Raw genomic sequence first — 20,581 nt, 5'->3', positions numbered from 1 at the left:
CAGGGTCACTGCCACTGACTGCGGCTGCAGCTGCCACGCCGTGAGAACCAGTAACCAACCACAATACAAGAGCTAAACTTTAACCCTAGGGCCCGGGCTCCGGAGGAAGGCTGCCATGGGACTCATCCCCGGGGCCCCACAGCGGGGCGGGCGCAGCACCCAGGCGCACGGTCTGCGGCCTGCACGGGGCGGGGGGGGGGTGTCCGGGGCGGAGCGGACAGTGAGGTCACTGGGGGACTGGAGGGGAGAGCGAGTGGCTTCCCCTCCTTCCCCTCCCTCCTTCCCCTCCCTCCACTGCTGGCATCCTCCAATGGGGACGCTGCATCCTGGGGGCAGGGGGGCCTTGTCAGCATCTCCTCTGCATCCTTCATCACCAGCATCACTCAGTTCAGTTCAGGCGCTCAGTCGTGTCCGACTCTTTGCCACCCCATGGACTGCAGCACGCCAGGCCTCCCTGTCCATCACCAGCTCCCGGAGTTTACCCAAACTCATGTCCATTAAGTCGGTGATGCCATCCAACCAGCTCATCCTCTGTCTTCCCCTTCTCCTCCTGCCTTCAATCTTTCCCAGCATCAGGGTCTTTTCCAATGAGTCAGTTCTTCACATCAGGTGGTCAGAGTATTGGAGTTTCAGCTTCAGCATCAGTCCTTCCAATGAACACCCAGGACTGATCTCCTTTGGGATGGACTGCTTGGATCTTCTTGCATCCACAGGACACTCGAGAGTCTCACTGGAAACTATTAAACGGAGAAGCTCTCCTTTCAAACTGTCCCCTGTCAGCTTCCTCTGCAGGATGTCTGATGGGGATGATTAGCTCAGTGGACAGAGCCCGTGTGGTCCAGCCTAACGAGGCCTAATGAGGTGGCTCAAGAGATCAAGAGAGAGACCAGGGACAGCCCCCTCAGGGCATGCTGAGAGCAGAGGGACACTCAGACCCACGGAGGCCTCGACGTGGGCCTCGGGCACCTGCGCCGTCTTCACACGGCTCTCATCCACCCGCATAACTTGTAGTGAACTCAGCTGGGGCGGCCTGTCTGCCCCCAGAGACTGTGGCTGGGGCTTCTCCAGCCTCAAAGGAGGAAGCACCTGGGCAGGCCTCTAGCCTGGTGGCCACGCCGGACAGCATGAGAGTGGCGGGGTCAGAGGACCAGGCGGGCACCCGGTAGATGTGGCCATGGTGGGGCAGGGCCCCGGGCGGGTCGCTGAGCTGAGACCCCGAGGACGGGCGGTGAGAGGGAGGCGGAGCCTGCGCCTCTAGCTGCGCCCGGGGCGGCCAGGCTGGTCCCGGCCATGGCTGGGCGACTGAGCGGCCTCTGCGCCAGTTCTCAGGCCTCTCCACCCACGTGGGGCCCTCCTCCTCGGAGCTCCCAGCCTCCTCTCCCGCTGTGACTGCACCTCCCTGCCGACATCACTCCAATCCCTCCTGGGGCCCTGACACCCGGCCACGGGACACGGGCTCCCTCCTGGGGCCCTGACACCCGGCCACGGGACTTGGGCTTGCTCCTGGGGCCCTGACACCCGGCCACGGGACACGGGCTCCCTCCTGGGGCCCTGAAACCCAGCCATGGGACCCGGGCTTGCTCCTGGGGCCCTGACACCCGGCCACGGGACATGGGCTCACTCCTGGGGCCCTGACACCCGGCCATGGGACCCGGGTTCGCTCTTGGGGCCTTGACACCCGGCCACGGGACACGGGCTCCCTCCTGGGGCCCTGACACCCAGCCACGGGACACGGGCTCCCTCCTGGGGCCCTGACACCCAGCCATGGGACCCGGGCTCGCTCCTGGGGCCTTGACACCTGGCCACAGGACCTGGGCTTGCTCCTGGGGCCCTGACACCCAGCCACAGGACACGGGCTCCCTCCTGGGGCCCTGAAACCCAGCCATGGGACCCGGGCTTGCTCCTGGGGCCCTGACACCCGGCCATGGGACATGGGCTCACTCCTGGGGCCCTGACACCCGGCCATGGGACCCGGGTTCGCTCTTGGGGCCTTGACACCCGGCCACGGGACACGGGCTCCCTCCTGGGGCCCTGACACCCGGCCACGGGACACGGGCTCCCTCCTGGGGCCCTGACACCCAGCCATGGGACCCGGGCTCGCTCCTGGGGCCTTGACACCTGGCCACAGGACCTGGGCTTGCTCCTGGGGCCCTGACACCCAGCCACAGGACACGGGCTCCCTCCTGGGGCCCTGACACCTGGCCACAGGACATGGGCTCCCTCCTGGGGCCCTAACACCCGGCCATGGGACATGGGCTCCCTCCTGGGCCCTGACACCCAGACATGGGACACGGGCTCACTCCTGGGGCTGTTACTTCAGAACAGATGATAGGATAAGCTTGCACAATACCCACATCTGTTTGCATAGATTTGTAAATAATGGCTTCTCATTATCACTTCATTAAAGCCTATGCTTCTCCACGGCAAGCAACTGTCTGAGTAGTCTTGGGTGAATTTGGCTCTGAGAGTAAAAAGGAAAAAGAACATGTGCGGGGAGCACATTGCTGGAGCACCTGCTCTGTGATCAGCTCAAAGTCCCGGTTTCATTAGGTAAGTTCCGGAGGCAGCAGGCACTCTGAGATCTGATGGATCCTTAGTTAAAGAACGTAACTGACCTGCTATCCAGAGGATTGCATCAGCCGTCCGTGAGGGTCGGCCCCAGCCCCCATGGCAGACCGCATCAGACCTGCACGCGCTGGTCATTCAAGCACCTGCCGCTTCAGGTGAAGCTCCTATCGCTTTAGCTGTTACATTTTGTTTATTTTTTTAAGTGGGTTAAAACCATAAGAATCTCAGAAGTTCATATAAATATAAAACGGGGGCTTAGCTCTCTTAAGTGGGGGATGCCTTGTCAGCGGTGAGTGGAGGCTGGTAAACAGGGTCCGGTCTCCACATGGACACTTCGGGAGGAGGCTCGGGCCTGCTCAGAGTGCCTCCTCCACGTTCTCAAGGGACCCACGCCCACTTCTCTCCCAGGTCCACGGAAGACGCCAAGTGACGCTATTCTACCCCTCAGTGTCGGAGAGTTCACTCGACTCGGCTAGACCGTGTGGGTGTCAGAGAGGGCGGCTGAAGGCCACCACAGGGAGCTGGGGCTCTGGGGCAGGGCCGCTGAGGGGAGACGCGGGCCAGTGCAGCCCCCAAACATGAGCAAACATGCGGAACCTTCCAGAGAAAGAAGGCAGACCCCGGATGTCCCTTCTTCCAACTCCCCACAAGTAGAACCCTAACGTAGAGCTGGGGAAACTGCGTGTCAGAAGCGGCAGACTGGAAGGGTGGGGTTTTCCCGCAGAGCAGCTGGACACAGGCAAGGCTCAGCACGTGCAACGGAGGGTTCACGGCAGACGCCGGGCCACGGGACATGGGCTCGCTGCTGGGGCCCTGCCACCTGGCCACGGGACCCAGGCTACCTCCTGGGGCCCTGACACCCGGCCACGGGACCCGGGCTCGCTGCTGGGGCCCTGACACCCGGCCACGGGACCCGGGCTCGCTGCTGGGGCCCTGACATCTGGCCACGGGACACGGGCTCGCTCCTGGGGCCCTGACACCCGGCCACGGGACCCGGGCTCCCTCCTGGGGCCCTGACATCTGGCCACGGGACACGGGCTCGCTCCTGGGGCCCTGACACCCGGCCATGGGACCCGGGCTCACTGCTGGGGCCCTGACACCCGGCCATGGGACCCGGGCTCACTGCTGGGGCCCTGACACCCGGCCACGGGACCCGGGCTCGCTGCTGGGGCCCTGACATCTGGCCACGGGACCCAGGTTCACTCCTGGGGCCTTGACACCCGGCCATAGGACCTGGGCTTGCTCCTGGGGCCCTGACACCCGGCCACAGGACACGGGCTTGCTTCTGCCCGCCCCCCCACCCCCACCCCCACCCCCGCCCCCGCCCCGACCCCATCTCCCTACACTCCCCTCTGCGACCTCCGAGCCCAGGGGCCAGAAGCCTCACACACCAACCCCACCCCACCGCCCCCATCCCCCGCCCTAAGAAACAATCCCTAATTAGGGGAAGAATGTGCAGGAACACAAAAGGCTTGTTATCTCAGCCAGGAGGCATTTAGAAATGAGTTTCTTTTTAAATGTATAATAAGGTTTGCACTTGTTGTTTTGACTGAAAATATAGATATGATACCACAAACTATGATAAATATTTCCATTGGAGAAACACTGCCCCCCACCCAGCAGCACACGGTGGTTTTCACATGGTTGCAGGCTATTCCTACAACTCTCTTCTCAAAATTTAACAAGATTAATGACAGAAAATTAGTCAAGACAAGTATTGGCCTGTTTGGTTTACGCATCACTTCAAGTGCAAGAGAAAAACGCTTCCTTTTCACATTACTTATTACCTAATAAGTAATAAGGTGACAGGGAAGTGAGCAGCAAAACCCAACGCTGACAACAACCCCGAGAACACAGCCTCCTCCAAATGCACATGTGTACACACACAGGCATGTATACACTCTCACACATGCACACACATGCACACACACCCACGCACACACGCACACAGACACACACAGACACTCACAGACACAGAGATACACACACAGGCACGTACACACTCTCACACATGCACACACACACACCGACACACACACGCACACATACACAGACAGACACACACAGGCACGTACACACTCTCACACACGCACACACACGCACACACCCATGCACACACGCACACAGACACACACAGACACTCACAGACACAGAGATACACACACAGGCACGTACACACTCTCACACATGCACACACACACACACGCACACATGCACACAGACACTCAGACACAGAGAGACACACACAGGCACATACACACTCTCACACATGCACACACATGCACACACACCCACACACACACACACACAGACACACAGACATTCACAGACACAAAGATACACACACAGGCATGTACACACTCTCACACATTCACACACGCACACACACCACGCACACATGCACACACACAGACACTCACAGACACAGAGATACACACACAGGCACGTACACACTCTCACACATGCACACACGCACACACACCACGCACACATGCATACACACAGACACTCACAGACACAGAGATACACACACAGGCACGTACACACTCTCACACATGCGTACACATGCACGCACACTTAGATACACATACACACACTCAGACAATAGATGCACACATATACACCCACACACATAGATACACATATACACATAGAGATACACATACACACACAGAGATACACATATACACTCACATACACATAGATACACACACAGATACACACACTCAGACACATAGATACACACATACACACCCACACAGATACACATACACTCTCACACACAGATAAACATATACACAAACAGGCACATAGATACATATATGTACACACACAGACACACACACATATACACTCTCACACATTCAGTTAGATACACATATACACACAAAGGCACACAGATACACATATACACACACACAGACACATAGTTACACGCACACACACACACACACACACACACACACACACACATGAGGAGCACTGCTCCTACCTGGGTTATGCGTATGGCTTGGTTTTATTAGCATGAATACTTCACACATTGAAAAAGATAAGAATTTATATATTTCATCCCTCACAACTTTTGGAGTTTAAGACAATATCAATGAAACATCATACTTTACTCCACAAGAAAATATAAACAAAAAGTATACTTATTGTTAGAAAAAATGATGTAAAATTGTCTCCATTGTAGAGGGAAGGGTATTCACTTTTTCTATCCTATTCACTCTAATCAGAACCTTGGAGGTTTATTTAAAGCAACATGGACTCTGAATTAAAAGGACATTTAAAAACTAAATCCTGACACAAGGGACCCATGATACATTTGCAAATTACAAAAGAATATGGATAATTTTCTTGAAACGTGCACTATCTTCTTTAACAATGCAGCAGAGGGCATGGAGATAATCCAGATGACTCATCTGCCTGCATATTCTTTTATGTCCTCTTGCTTTTTTTTTTCACTTATGTTCCAGCTCCCAGCATTGTATTTAAAATGAAAACGCCAACACATTTGCCTTCCTATTTCTTATCTCCTCTAATGAATATAATTAGTCTCCTGCACAATGTGTTCATGCAAAACAAATATATAAGTCTGGTAGTTAAAGAAGAAAATGCAGATGAACTGAAAAATAACAACATAGAAGATGATTCTGTGGAATTTTTGACATAGAAGGTGATTCTATGGATGGAATTTTTGCTCCTCTTGCTACAGTCTGGAAGCATAATCACCTAAAGTCCACTACAAACAAGGACGCTGGTCTTGGGTTTACAAACCTTCACCTTCTCTTGGGATCCAAGGGCCAAATGTTTTAAAGGCAAAGTATTACAGGAAAGCACGTGAAGTGTTTCCCAAAAGATGAGCTCCTGGACTTTCTCCAATTTCCAAGGCTGTTTTTGACAGATTGCCATTAAAATTTTTGAGGTAAGGGAACTACTATATAAATTAAGTCGCTGGAAGAACTTGACTCCTACACAACTGTGGAACCGAGTCCCCATCAGTTCAGAGGTGACCGACATGTTTCTTGGGCTCCCAGGAGACTTCCATCAAAGCCTGGCCCTCATCTCGCTTTAGAGACCAGGGTTCTGGACCCCCTGGCTCTTGCCCCTTGGAAACCCTCATCAGTTCTTGGTCAGTCTCTTTCCTACCTTGGGAAAAGAACAAGTCGGGATGCCTACAGCTGTTCAGAACTCTATGTCTCCCCAAGAGCAATCAAAGGTCACTGCAGGCAGGAATGGGCTGTTCAGAGAATTTCTTTTATCTCAATTTATCAGATAATAATTATCAGATAATAATTTATTGACTTCCCCGGTGGCTCAGATGGTAAAGCGTCTGCCTATATTGTGGGAGACCTGGGTTCGATCCCTGGGTGGGGAAGATCGTCTGGAGAAGGAAATGGCAACCCACTCCAGTACTCTTGCCTTGAAAATCCCATGGGAGAAGCCTGGTAGGCTACAGTCCATGGGGTTTCAACGAGTCGGACACGACTGAGCAACTTTTTTATCAGATAATAAACTCGGTCCAATGTCTATTCAGTTCAACTAGATTTAAGTGATCCCTGGAGGCGTGAGGGCAGAAAGAAAGAGGAGAAAAGGAATCAGACGCAGCAGGCGCTCACTGGATGGCAATCTCCGTTTTTTTTCTCGTGGAAAAACCTGGAGAGTCCAGGCTTTTCATTTTACAGCAATCTGCCCTCATCCCCACTCTGCAAGCCACACACACGAACACACATACAACCAAACTCTCCACTTCCAAAAATTCCTTTTCCATTACCGACTCATGAAAACGTTATTTACCAACTGTCTGCCACTGTGCGGGGCAGGATGCAAGGTTCAGAAAGGACTCAAAGCAGATTTGGCCTCAAGCAGGGAGGGTAAAGTCACAGGTGACCTAAGATCATGGTCAGAAGGGGCAAGGGCTTGGATGCGGGTGACTGCCGGGTTCACCTTGGGCCTGAGGTTCTGTGATCTCTCAGGCTCTGCTGCTCAGAGTGGGGTCCAGGGGCCAGCAGCCCCCGCATCTGGCATCGCGGGGGTCCTGTTAGACTGTCAGGCCCCACCCAGACCTACCGACTCCAAATCTGCATTTTAACTAGATCCCCAAGTGCTTCTCAGCAGTGAGCACTGGAAGACTTGTGCTCCGCAGGAGACAGACCAGCGGAAAGGTGTCCTAACTTTGATAGAAGGTGAGTTACTCCCGGAGAGGAGGGGCGTTCTCATCACAGCCACAGCCCCCCGGGGCCGGAGCGAGGGCCTGTCCCCTCCCTCCCTGCAAGCCTCTTGGCTGAGCAAGCCCATAGCCTCCTTCTGCTCACGTGAGTGTGCGGCGTTGGTGGGACTCGACTGTTTAGAGTCCCCAGACGTAGCATCAGTTGCCTGATCATACTGGTTTCATGCTTTGCTTGTCCCTAGCATTCACTGTAGACAAATGTCACTTTCCATCAACAGTTTCCTCATGAACAGCAAACACGCAGCGTGCGCGACGCTCCAGGCCCACTGCGGCGCGTCCTGCGTGCCGACGGGTTTCACCTGCACCCGTGCCTGGGAGGCAGACCCTCACCCCTTCTCAGGTGAGGCCCAGCGCTGCCTGCCTGCCCGGGGGGTGGGGGGTGGTGGAGCGGGGGCCAGGCCCGGGGGGTGGGCAGTGGAGCCCCTCACCCGACGCCAAGGCGCGCAGCGTGCCGAGACAGCACGCTGAGTCCTGGGAGAGGCACCAGCGTTGACGGAGAAGGGGCCCTCCAGGCCCGGCTCCAGCTCGCTGTTTTCCTTGCCCGTCGCTGCCTGGCGTCTGACTGTGCAGAAGCCATTCCCAAGGAGGCCCGGCCTACCCGTCAGAAGGACAGCTGCAGCGGGGCCGGCCCGGAGCGGTCCCGACTCTCCCGACTCTCCAGCCTGCTCCAGCTGAGATCGGAATGCTGCTCGAGGGGCCCGGAGACGATCCCGAGAAGGAAATTGGAAAGAAAACAAACAGTAGAATGCGACTTGCAGACAGCGTTCAGAGAGCCATCCTGATTTCATTATCTGGCCCTGAGAAGGAGTTCTGTGTTCGGCTGTGCTGTGAGAGCGCGCATTGCCAGCATCCTGTTCCCACGCGGGCTCGGGGCTCAGGTGCCCGCCGGGCGGGAGGCTCAGCCGGGGGCGCAGGGAGGCGCTTTGCCTTGGGCCATCGGCACCTCACACCCGCTCTCTTCGTGGGAGATTCGGGAAAACGTTTTGGTTTCACCAAAATCGTACGCGACACTCTAAGGCGATGTTGAATACCACTGAAGCCTTGGCTGTGGCTTAGTCTGTCATCTGGAACAACGTGAAGATCCCTCCTGAAATCTACCGTGGGTTCTAGCGAGACTACAGTGGGCTTTCCTGCCGCCTCTGTGGATGGGGACGCGGGCCGTGGTGGGGCTCCGAAGGACAGAGGGCACGCCCAGTGGTCAGTCCACGTGGCTCCGTTGTTCAAGCAGGATTCCAATACAGGGTCAGCTTGAGAAGCACCGGGTTAAACAACGTCACACAGACTCGTTACTGGTGATTCTCCAGGAGGGGTGTAAAGTTCAATAGTCTCCAGATTAACTGGACACAGACGCTTCTCTAAGGCATTTCCTCTCTACAGAAGTTTCAGCATGTGCAGGTCTGTGCTAGGTATTTTTAAAAAGGCGTTAGCCCAGGGGACCAGGAACAGAAGGCTGAACACAAGACCCCGTCTCCAAAGCAGGAGAACCACACTGAACCCGCCGACTGAGCCCAAGAGAACTGCACCACCCATGTCCTGCAGTCCACGCACTCGGAGCACCTCCCCACTTAGGGCATTTCTGATTTCTCCCATCGATGTCTTTCAGATTCCAGTGTGCAAATCTTTCATGTACTTTACTAAGTTCATCTCAATTTCAATTTTCTGATCCTACTCTAAATGGTATTGTGCTTTTTTTAAAAAAAAAAATTCAATTCCTGGCTGCTGAATAGCAGTACACAGAAATATAATTGGCTTCTGTGCATAGACCGGGCATCCTGTGATGCTGCTAAATGTACTCGCTAGTTTTCCTGGCTTTTTGGGTAGATTATTTATGTTTCCTATGTACTCCATCAAGTTATTGGTGAATAAGATAGATACACATCTTCCTTTATTTTTCTTCTTCTTTTTCTTTTTTTGTGGCTAAGATCCAGGATAATGTTGAAATGGTTTGATAAAAGCAGACAACCTTGCCCTGAGCCCCATTTTTAGAAGAAAAGCATTCAGTATCTCCACATTAACTATGATGTTAACTGTCGGTTTTTCTCAAAGACCATTTATCAGCTTGAGGAAATTTCCTTCAAATTCTAGTGTGTTGAAATTAATTTTTAAAAGTAATAGTTGTTAAATGTTATCAAATGTCTTTTCTTGCTCTATTGAAAAAAAATACAGCTTCTCTTTTGTTTTCTTAATATGGTGAATTAATTAATTTTCAAATGTTAAACCAACCTTGCATTCCTAGAATAAACCCCACTCCGCCGTGGTGCACCAGCTTTTTATATATGGATAATTTAAATTTGCTAATATCTTGTTACTATTTTTTGTTTCTATGCTCACTGGAAATACTAGTCAGTATCTTTCTCTTCATGTAACATTTTTATTTTTAGCATCAGGGTAATGTTGGCCTCATCAAATGAGTTGGGAAGTGTTCTCTCTTCTAAGTGAGTGTTAGGAAGGAAGGGAATGTTTTCTTCCTTAAACGTTAAAAATTCAGTTTTTTAAATACACAAAGAATTACTAAAATTTATAGATTTTTTGAATCAGCTTTGGCAATTTGTGTCTTTCATGTAATTTGCCCATTTTCTCTAATTTGAAAAAGTCATTGGCAATGATTTGTTCATAGTATTTCCTTGCCAATTCTGTCAGTGTCTGGAGGATGTGTGGAGATGACGACTCTTTTATTTCTACTATGTGTAATTCCTGTTATCTCTTTTTTTCCTGGATAGACGTTTATCCACATTTCAGTTGTATGATTTTCTCCATTATTTTCCTGTTTTCTACTTCATTTATCTCTATTTTTATCCTTGTCGTTTCCTTCTTTCTGCTCGCGCTGGGTTTAACGTGCTCTTCTTCGTCAAGCTTCTTAAGATGGAAGCTTGGATGGTTGGTTTGGGCTCTTTCTTACGCTTAACATCGGTGTCCACAGCCACACTTCTCTCTAAGCGCTGCTTTGGCAGGACCCCACTAATTTTGGTATGCTGCTTTCATTTTCATTTAATTCAAAATATATTCTAATTTCCCTTGTGATTTCTTCTTTTGACCTGTGAGTTATCGAGAAGTGTGCCAGGTGGTAAGCGCTAGAAATGCTAGTTAGGTCAAGTAGGTTTACTTCTGTATCTGCAAAGACTTTCTGTCTACTTAGAAGTGCTGAAGTGCACAAACACAAAGTTTGTCTTTTTTTCCTATCAATTCTGTCAGTATTCTGAAGTATCTATAACTCAGTGTATATACATTTAAAATTATTATGTCTTTATGAAGAATCAACCCCTTTAAAATACAAAAGGACTCTTTCTTCCTTCTAAGTAAATGAAGTCTATTTCATCCCATATAAATACAGCCACTTCAGTTTCCTTATGGGTAGCATTTGGATGTTGTATTTTTTTATCTTTTCACTCTTAGACTATCTATGTGTTTATACACAAAACGTGTCTCGTGTCAGTAGCATATTGCTCTTTTATCAAGTCCAACTTTATCGCTCTTTTGATTAGCGTATTTAGGGCATTTACAGTGGATGTAATTATCAGTATAGTCAGTATTTGTTTTCTGTTAGCCCCATCTGCTATTTGTTCTCACCCCCTCTTCTCCGGCTTCTTTTAGATGAGCAGTTTTTAGGATTGCGTTTTGACTCCAGCATTGGCTTGTGGCTATTTTTCATTTTGTTTTGTTTTAGTAGCTTCTCCAGCATGTGCAGCACATACTTTAACTAATTGCAGTCTGTCTTCAAATAATTTCATGCCAATTCCCATCTGGTGTCAGAATCTTACAACAATGTAATGATGCAATGCTTCCATCCTGTCCCCACTCTCAGAGCTACTGCTATTGTACGATTTATTTATATATGTATTAGAAACCACAAAGGTATTGCTATTATTTGTACTTTCAACAGTCAGCTACTTTTCAAAGAAATTTTAAAATGAGGGAGAAAACTTTTATTTCCCCACATTTTGGCTGCTTCTCCTGTTCTTCATTCTTCTGTTTTCCCTCCATCTTAATGTTTGCTGGGGACAAACCCGCCCAACCTCCTCCTATCTGGAAAGTCTCTAACTCGCCTCCATTTCCGAGATGGTTCCCACGGGCACAGAACTTGGGGGTTAGGTCTCTTCCTGCAATTTAAGGATGCTGCTACAAGGCCTTCTTGCCTTGCATAGTTTCTGATAACAAAGCTTTCTTACCTTTGTTCCCCTCTACATAATTCTACTTTTAAAGTTCTCTCTTTAGCATGTATTTTCAGTAATTTGGGAAACTTGGGGCTTTTATTTAATTCTTTTCCTGTGCCCTCTCCCCTTTCTCCCCAAGACTCTGATTATACACATGTTAGATTGTTTGATTTTGTCTCACAAGTTAATCAAATCAAACTCAGTCTTTTTCCCTCCAGTCTTTTTCTTCCTGTGCTTCATTTTGAATTATTTCCAGTACAATGTGTATAAGTTTACTAGCTCTTCTCCCACAGTGTCTAATCTGTCCTCAATGCCAACAGTGAGATTTCACTTCAGATACTTGATTTTTCATCTCTAAAGGTTGCATTTGGCTCTTAAAAAAACACATATATTTCTTCATCTCTCCTCACCCTACCCATGTGTTTCTTAATATACTTGACAGTTAAAGTCAAGGCTACTTTACCTTCCTTCTGAGCTCATACCACTGTCTTTATAATTCCTCAGTCTGTTTCCGTTGATGGATTTTCCCCTTGGTTTTAGGTCATTTCCCACTTCGTGACACCGCTGCTGATTTTTGGTTGAATGCTGAACGTTAAGAAAGTCTGTTTCTGGGTCTAGATTTCACTGTCTCCCTTTGAGGAGCACAGGGCTTTGCAGCGGTTGGAGGCTCGGTGGCTGTGAGCCCTTGAAGTCTGTGCGTCAGCTCTGCTGGCCTGGCCCTAGAGGAGCCTCTACTCAGGGTCACCCCACTCCGGGCACCCCACCTCCAAGCTTGGACCTTCTGGGCGACAACCGAGGTTGCTCGGTGACGGCTGCAGCTCACGAGCCTCCCAGCCTCGGGAACGCCCCGAGAAGCCTCCGGTTCCACCTCCAGGCAGTTTCCTATCCAAGCCTGTGGAGCTTCCTCGTGTTTAGCAGGAACTCAGGGGGATCCTGACACACATTTCTGGAGCCCCTTTTCTTTGGAGGTCACACCTTTCTAGAACTCGTCCACACCATCCCAGCCCCGGACTCTGAGCTCTGACCTCCGTCTTCTCTGTAGGAGCGCCTCTTCCTCCCTCCCAGGTGGAGGCCTCCAGGAGGCCGGGTGATTGCAGGGCTCACCTCGCCGGTTCCTTTCCTACCCGGGCCCACCGGGCCTACCGGGTCCTGCACTGCCCGCTGTCCAAAGTTGTTCTATAAATTTCATACAGTTTCCTAGTTTTTCAAGGTAGAGGTTTAACCTAATTTCTGTTATTCCATCATAGTTAGAAGTCCTTTCTTATATTTTAAAACTGAACCTTGGGAAAATGTTTTGCAGATCCTCAAGAAGTTAAACACAGAGTTACCATAAGACCCAGAAATTCCACTCTTTAGGCTTTTACCCCCAAAGAACTGAAAGCAGGGACTCAGATACTTGTATACGTGTGTTCACAGCAGCACAGCTCACAACCCAGCAGTTACAACAGATAGGTAAGCAACACGTGGTCCAACTGTACAGTGGAATATTACCCAGCCTTAAAAAGGAGTGACATGCTGACGCAAGTTACAACAGGGACAGACCTTGAGGACATCAGGTTCAGTGAGCTGAGCCCATCACAGAAGGAAAGAAACTGTGCCGTTCGACTCACACGAGGTCCCTGGGGTCATCCAACTCAGAGACTGAAAGAAGAATTTTCATTGCTGGGGCTGGAGGAGGGGTGGAGAGCTAGTGTTTAATGGAGACAGTTCCAGCTTGGGGAGATGAAAGGGTTCTGTGGGTGGTGCTGTTGGTTGCATCAACTGTGAATGTACTTAATACCGCTGACTGGCATGCCCCAAAATGATGAGAATGGTAAACTTTATGCCATACATGGGCTTCCCAGATGGTGCCTGTGGCAAAGAACACACCTGCCAATGCAGGAGATATAAGAAACATGGGTTCGACCCCTGGGTTGGGAAGATCCCCTGGAGAAGGGCATGGCTACCCACTCCAGTGTTCTTGCCTGGAGAATCCCATGAACAGAGGAGCCTGGGGGGCCACAGTCCATGGGGTCCCAGACTCAGACACGACTGAGCGACTAAGCATGCATGCACGTTATACATGTCCTACCTCAATAAGACAGTCACCGGAAAAGAGTCTTCTGTCTATAGTGACGGACTGCCCCCAAATCTTCCAAAAAAATTTGACTTCAAAATTTGTGTAATCAACAAGTGGATGAAGTGGGTGGATTGTTCTGGTATAAGGGGTAGTGCTGGCTGAGCTAAGGATCTCAGTGAGATCCACGGACTGGATACTGCTCACGTACCAGTGGGATCTCCTGGCCACCCTGCGCCCACGTTCGACAGCGTCACTGTTCATGGGGAGAACAGATGAGGTCCATGGGGATGGGGCCTCAGGTCAGCAGCCCACTCTCAGTGCTTCAGAGAAAAGGATTTTGCTGGTAATACATTTGAAACTGTCCTGTAAATTTTTGTGGTTTCAAAAATTTAAAATATATAGTGAAAGTGTTACAAACAGAGATTGTATAATGTTCTCATATTGAACTGTTCAGAGGCATTAGTGACAGTAAAATCCCAGTAAAGCATGTGTAAACCATGATACAAAATTTGAAGTTAAAAGTTAAAGAGCTTAAAAACATATTTAAAAATTAAAAAGATAAAATAAACTTCCGAAAGACTGAGCTTGGCTGGTGACCTGCATGTGACAGGGACCGCCAGCAGGACAGAGCACCTGCTTCCTGCTCTAGAAGGGCAGGGGGAGAGGCAGACCGCAGGCAGGCGGAAGGGCAGCCGCGTCTGACGGATGCCCGTGGGGCGTACTCACACGATGGTCTTCCCGATGTGCAGAAACGACTTCTCCACGAACTCCCGCACGCTGTGGACCTCCCCCGTGGCGATGACGAAGTCCTCTGGCTCGTCCTTCTGCAGCATGAGCCACATGGCCTGGGGAGAGAGGCGGAGCGTGTGAGAGCTGCTCCCTGCCCCCAGGACGGTCAGGGTGCCAGGCACATCCCCAGCTCAGCAGGGACCCTCACACCGAGCCCCAGGGAAGCCTGGACACACACACACACACGCACACACACACACACACATGCACACACACGTGCGCGCGTACAGACGTGCACACACGCACACACACACATGCACGCGCGCGCACACATGCGCACACACACACATACACACGCACAGACACACACACGCACACACACATACACACAGAGGTGCGTGTGTCACTGAACCACCTTGCTGCATACCTGAATCTAATAAAACGTAAATCAACCACACCTCAATACATTTTTTTAAATCAATTTTTTCATCACTTGCATCCATGTTTTTTTAAAAAATTTATTTATTAATTTTAATTGGAGGCTAACTACTATACAATATTGTGGGTTTTGCCGTACATTGACGTGAATCAGACACGGGTGTACATGTGTCCCCCATCCCGAACCCCCTCCCACTCCCTCCCCATCCCAACCTGCTGGGTTGTCCCGTGCGTCGGCCCTGAGTGCCCGGGCACCCCCATTTTAAATAAAACAGGTAAAAGCAACAGGCGCCCCCTTAGAACACCGTCCCCACTAGCAGGTACACTGAGCTTTTGCTTTCACATTTAAAGAAAACTGTTGGTTGGTGTCTCCCTGGCTGCTACTAGATAAGCTGAAAAATACATTTCTGAGGTCAACGGAGCAGCTTATTTTCCTTTAGAAAATGCAGTCAACAAACCTGAGTTCCTCTTTATCCATCTGAAATTCCGGCAGGCTCCTAAAAAAATACAATCATGCTTATTTCTCCTGTACTCGAAACTTTTTCTTGCAACTCTTTTGCATTTTGGGTTTACTTCAGGACCATCTTCAATCGTATTTTTGTCCTAGAGCAGACGGGACTTGTGGCCATGTCACACGCCGTGGCGCTGCGGCTCGTGTGGCGGAACGCAGGGCAACGGCGGCAGCCCAGCTCAGGGACGCAGTGAGGCGCCCGATGAGGTCGTCCTGCAGGAGAGGGCTCTGTTCACGGTCACAGACCGCAGAAGACCGGCGGTTTCACGTTGTCCTATAGTTAATGAACTCAGCTGCAAGACTTTTTAAAATCTTATTTTTATTGATTTGGCTGCACTGTGTTTTGAGACATGTGGGGTCTCCTTCCCTGACCAAGGATTGAACCTGAGCCCCCCTGCATTAGGAGCTCAGAGCCACTGGAGCATGAGGGAAGTCCCAGTTGTAACACTTCAAAAATTTTACATGAGTTATATTAATAATAAAGCTTGACTGGTTTTTAAAAGGCACAGAACGCAAGCTCTTCTCTTCATTGCGATGGTGCTCCTGGCCTGGGAAGCCTGAGCTTCGGTGGCCCCCGCAGTGTCGGACCACGGCCCCACACCCTGGCTGTCCGCTCCTCAGGGGGCGCCCCGCTCGTGGGCACCCGCAGAGGCCGGGGCCTCCTGGTGTCTGTCCCGCAGGAGCCTCCCTGCAGGCCTGCCCTCCTCCTTGGCCTGGGAGCCCTCTCTCTGCACCCTGACGCAGGGGTCTCCCGGGTCTCTCTGGGGCCATGGCCCAGCACGCTGGCTTCATCAGGAGGTGGCTGCACACGCCCCCCAAACACATACGCGCAGGGGCACACACGCACGTATGCGTGCACACACACACACACACACACACACATGCACACGCATGTTGTGGCTTTCTTCAAAATACTTTCAAAGTTTTTAGGAAAAATCAAATTATGCTTCTGGCTAGAATTTCTATTTGAACGTTTTTCTGAGGGATTAGTATATATACTTAAGTGTGTTTTACTCAAATTTCCATTCTAAAAATAACATTTCAAATGGGTCTTTCAGGACTGCTCGGCTTATTTTATTTCTTTTGAACACTATGTTGGGCTCAAATGGTTTAAAAAAAAATCATATTTTGAATCATGTGAAAGAAAGTAAGGACAGCTAAAAATAAAAGGAGCGAACATGGTGACTGGCTGCGGCTAGATCATGTGAAGCACCAGTACCAGCTCCTGGGGTGCGTCCGTCCCTGCCGGGAACCTGGGGTCGCCAGGAGCCTCTCCCTCTCACTGGACTGAACACCAAGAATCTGCCCCTTCTTTTCCATCAGACCGTCCACGGCCTCTGACCCTCCAACTTCTAGGCATTTCCTGTAAAGTTCATACTGTCCCAGACTGTAGTCTGGGAAGGGGAAGGGAAAGGATATACAACTCCAGATTTATTTGTTGTTCCTGAGCAGTTTACTGGTCTTAACAGAGGGAAAGGGCTTTGTCTGAATTTCCACTGAGTATAATGGATGGTCCTTGACTGGTGATGGAGGCCGGGTGATACCCGGGTCAGAAGGCGAGCGAGCTCGTGTCTGGAGCGGCCGCAGCCAGTGCTCTGCCCCCATCCGCGGCGGGCGGCCTGCGGGGAGGCTCGCCCAGCTCAGCTCGAGGGCCCCTGAGTGGGAAGCGACGGCCCCGTCTCCACACACAGCTGGGCAGGCTAATCTGGTCCACTTCTCCCCGGACGGACGAGCTGGTCGAGCAGGGTCCACCTCCACATGCCTTCCTGATCAAGGGCAGGAGGAGTGACCCATGATCCAGCTGTGGCTTCCAACGCAGAAACGCTCCAGAGAACACAGGCTTCAGACATCAGGGTCCAGCCCCATCTCTCCAGGCACGAGGGGCCCCGTGTGGATATGACGGACGTACCCATGTCCTCACACGCTCATCACCTCTGCCCGGACCTGATCACCAGGGCAAAGGAAAACTTCGCCTGCTTCTCATTTTTTCACCCATCCCACGGGGAGGAAAGACAGCCAGTGCAGGGATGCACCAAGGCTTGAAATTCCTCCGCAGAGAACCGTCTCTTGACGGCAAACGGACCCTGCCGTTGTCCAGCCGTGTCTCACATTCGTCTCGCTTTTAAGGCACATGGGGTCCTGGAGGCCTGACCCACATCACTGACATCGGAGAGCCAGGTCTAGATGGTTATGGATATTCGCTCCATTTGGATGTGTGTTTTCTTGTAACCATACAATTAGCCTAGCTGTTTTACAAATCTGATTAGAGAAGTCAAAACTCCGATTTAAAAATTTTTCAAAGAAAAAAAAACCCTAAAGCCCTCCTCTCCCACGCCTGCTTGTGGACCATTCAGGTCACGGATGCGGAAGTCCCGCAGAGGGGCCCCCCCTTCCCTGGGCGCGGGGCTCGGCGGCTCCCAGCTGGACCAGTGGAGGAGAACAGCCAAGTGCATCGCACAGCTGGCCGGCGGCCCGATTCCGCACATGCCCTCCAGAGCACCGGGTGTGTTTGTCTTCAAAACCGGGGTTTGACGACTGCGCCCACCTCGCTGCTAACCTCCGGCTCGGCATCCAAGCCACGGACACTTATTAACCGAGCTGTCACCCATGAATAACAAGATGTGTTAATCAAGGTTATGTTTAACTATGTCCAGTGGATTGCTGCCATTTCAGCCCTGCACTTGTGTGGGGTGCTGCATGGGCTACCGTCACGGAAATGGTCTAAACATACACACATACCTACAAATATACATGCATGTATACATATACATACACACATATACATAAAATAGGGGAGAAAGTCCACGTACTGTGTCTAATGAAAACCAGAGGCGTTTGAACAAATGGAGATAAAACTCCCCATAAAGTGTTCTAAGTGTGGAACTAGTCACAAGCGTTTTCTTTAAGCTCACTCAGTAGCTGTCTCCATGACGACAGCCTGGTGTTCTTAGCTTGAATCAGGACCTCAAGGAGTCCTGCGTGAGGCTGGGTCTTACGTTTGTGGGACCCACAGGGGGAGGTTGGAGGGCTACCCCAGGGCTGGGGAGCACTGCTTACTCTGACATAGTTGGGGAACAAATACAACTTACAACTATATTGGGAGAATCATTCGGCATAAAATCAAAACCTCAGTCTAGTAATTTCTTCATGGGCAAAAAGACTGAGGCTTGTGGAGTCCTTTGATTAAGGGCCTTTTAGACATTTTAAAGATACAAACTCACTAGACAGGAAAAATATCATTACATCATAAACTTTAAAAAACACCAAAAATAATGGAACAAACTTAGAAGGCCCTCTAGCTCTCGCTATGAACATGTCTTTCAGCGCTGGAACCGATGCTCTGAATTGGGCCGGGCCAGCGCCTGCCCTGCCCTGGCCTTTGTTCCAGCCACACCCACGGGCCTGCGAGGTCCGAGGCGGGGGAACGGCAGCCTGGTCACCCGAGTCCTCCGGGAGTCACCCTGACCCTGTTTTTCTGGAACACTGTCTGCTCTCTGCACTTGCAGAGCCTGGTAACACAGCTACTTCTCCACTGGTCTCCGAGGACATTTCATCTCTGTTTTCCCAGGCACACCGATTATGCATGTGCTGCATCTCTTCTCTGTGCTCAGGTCTGTTACACGCTGCCCGGTCACACTCACGCTTGTTCTTTTCCGTATGCTTTTATCTGATTTCCTTTTGCTTGTTCCTCTGATTGTTTCTAATAACATTTATTTAACATTTTCTTTCTAATGTGGCTTCAATGTCTTGCATGATTTTCTCTCTTGTCCGTGTTGTTCCTGACTACTTGAAGCTTAGCTCTTTCATTTATTTCATTTATTTCCTTGAAGTGTGGAATCTGCAAACATTTCCTTAAAGGGCCAGAGAGTAAACACTTGAGGTTTCTGAGCCACAGGCTGCACCACAGCCACTCAGCTCTGCGGCCCGAGCTCTGAGCGGCGCCGACAGCTCAGGGATAGATCCGTGCGTCTGCAACGCTACAAAACCGGCAACTGGCCCGTGGATGCTTATCCGTCCACCCTGGCTTCTAGCAAACAGAACCGGACTCTGCTGCCTGTAGTTCCTCTGAATCCCGGTATTTTCTTCTGACGCTGCTGCTTGCAGTCAGCGTGCATACCCGCCTGCCTGCTCGGTCCCCGTCCCCAGGCCACTCCCCTTTCCCACTTTCATTATTTGCTGCAGAACCGCATGAGGAAGAGCAGAAAAGCGCAGGGTGGGCCTGCTGCCCCCATCAAGGTTCTCCCCAGACACTCTCTCCAGAACCACCACGCTCCCTGCCAGGGGCACACCTGCCCTCTCTTCCCAGCCCTGGGCTGGGGAGCGTGGCCACCGGGCAGCCCGACCGTGATCAGTCTGCACCCTCAGCCAGGCGGCCCGGCCCAACAGGGAATCTGGTGTCTCTGGCAAGAAACAGTGGGCATTGATATAGACGTTCTCTAACCCTCCGTAACCCTTATGGCAGACAGCGATGCAAAACTAAAGAGCCTCTTGATGAAACTAAACAAGGAGAGTGAAAAAGTTGGCTTAAAGCTCAACTTTCAAAAAAACGAAGATCATGGCGTCCAGTCCTATCACTTCATGGCAAATAGATGGGGAAACAAAGGAAACAGTGAGAGACTTTATTTTTCTGGGCTCCAAAATCATGGCAGATGGTGATTTCAATCATGAAATTCAAAGACGCTTACTCCTTGGAAGAAAAGCTATGACCAACCTAGACAGCATATTAAAAAGCAGAGACATTACTTTGCCAACAAAGGTCCATCCAGTTAAAGCTAAGGTTTTTCCAGTAGTCATGGATGTGAGAGTTGGACTATAAAGAAAGCTGAGTGCCGAAGAATTGATGCTTTTGAACTGTGGTGTTGGAGAAGACTCTTGAGAGTCCCCTGGACTGCAAG

At 50.8% G+C, this 20,581-nt stretch overlaps 1 protein-coding gene across 1 annotated transcript in view; it reads right to left on the bottom strand.

Moving 5' to 3' along the window:
- GMDS (GDP-mannose 4,6-dehydratase) overlaps positions 1-20,581 on the bottom strand; it is a 432,217-nt gene that overhangs the window by 59,000 nt on the left and 352,636 nt on the right. The window contains exon 8 of the mRNA XM_061147748.1: positions 14,735-14,853. Coding sequence (XP_061003731.1) covers positions 14,735-14,853 — 119 coding nt within the window. The remainder of the gene's footprint in view (positions 1-14,734; positions 14,854-20,581) is intronic.

This window comes from Dama dama, chromosome 7 (assembly GCF_033118175.1).
Source record: "Dama dama isolate Ldn47 chromosome 7, ASM3311817v1, whole genome shotgun sequence".
NCBI lineage: Eukaryota > Metazoa > Chordata > Mammalia > Artiodactyla > Cervidae > Dama > Dama dama.
The sequence above is the reverse complement of the archived record's forward strand: the minus strand, read 5'-3'. Positions and strand labels throughout refer to the sequence as shown.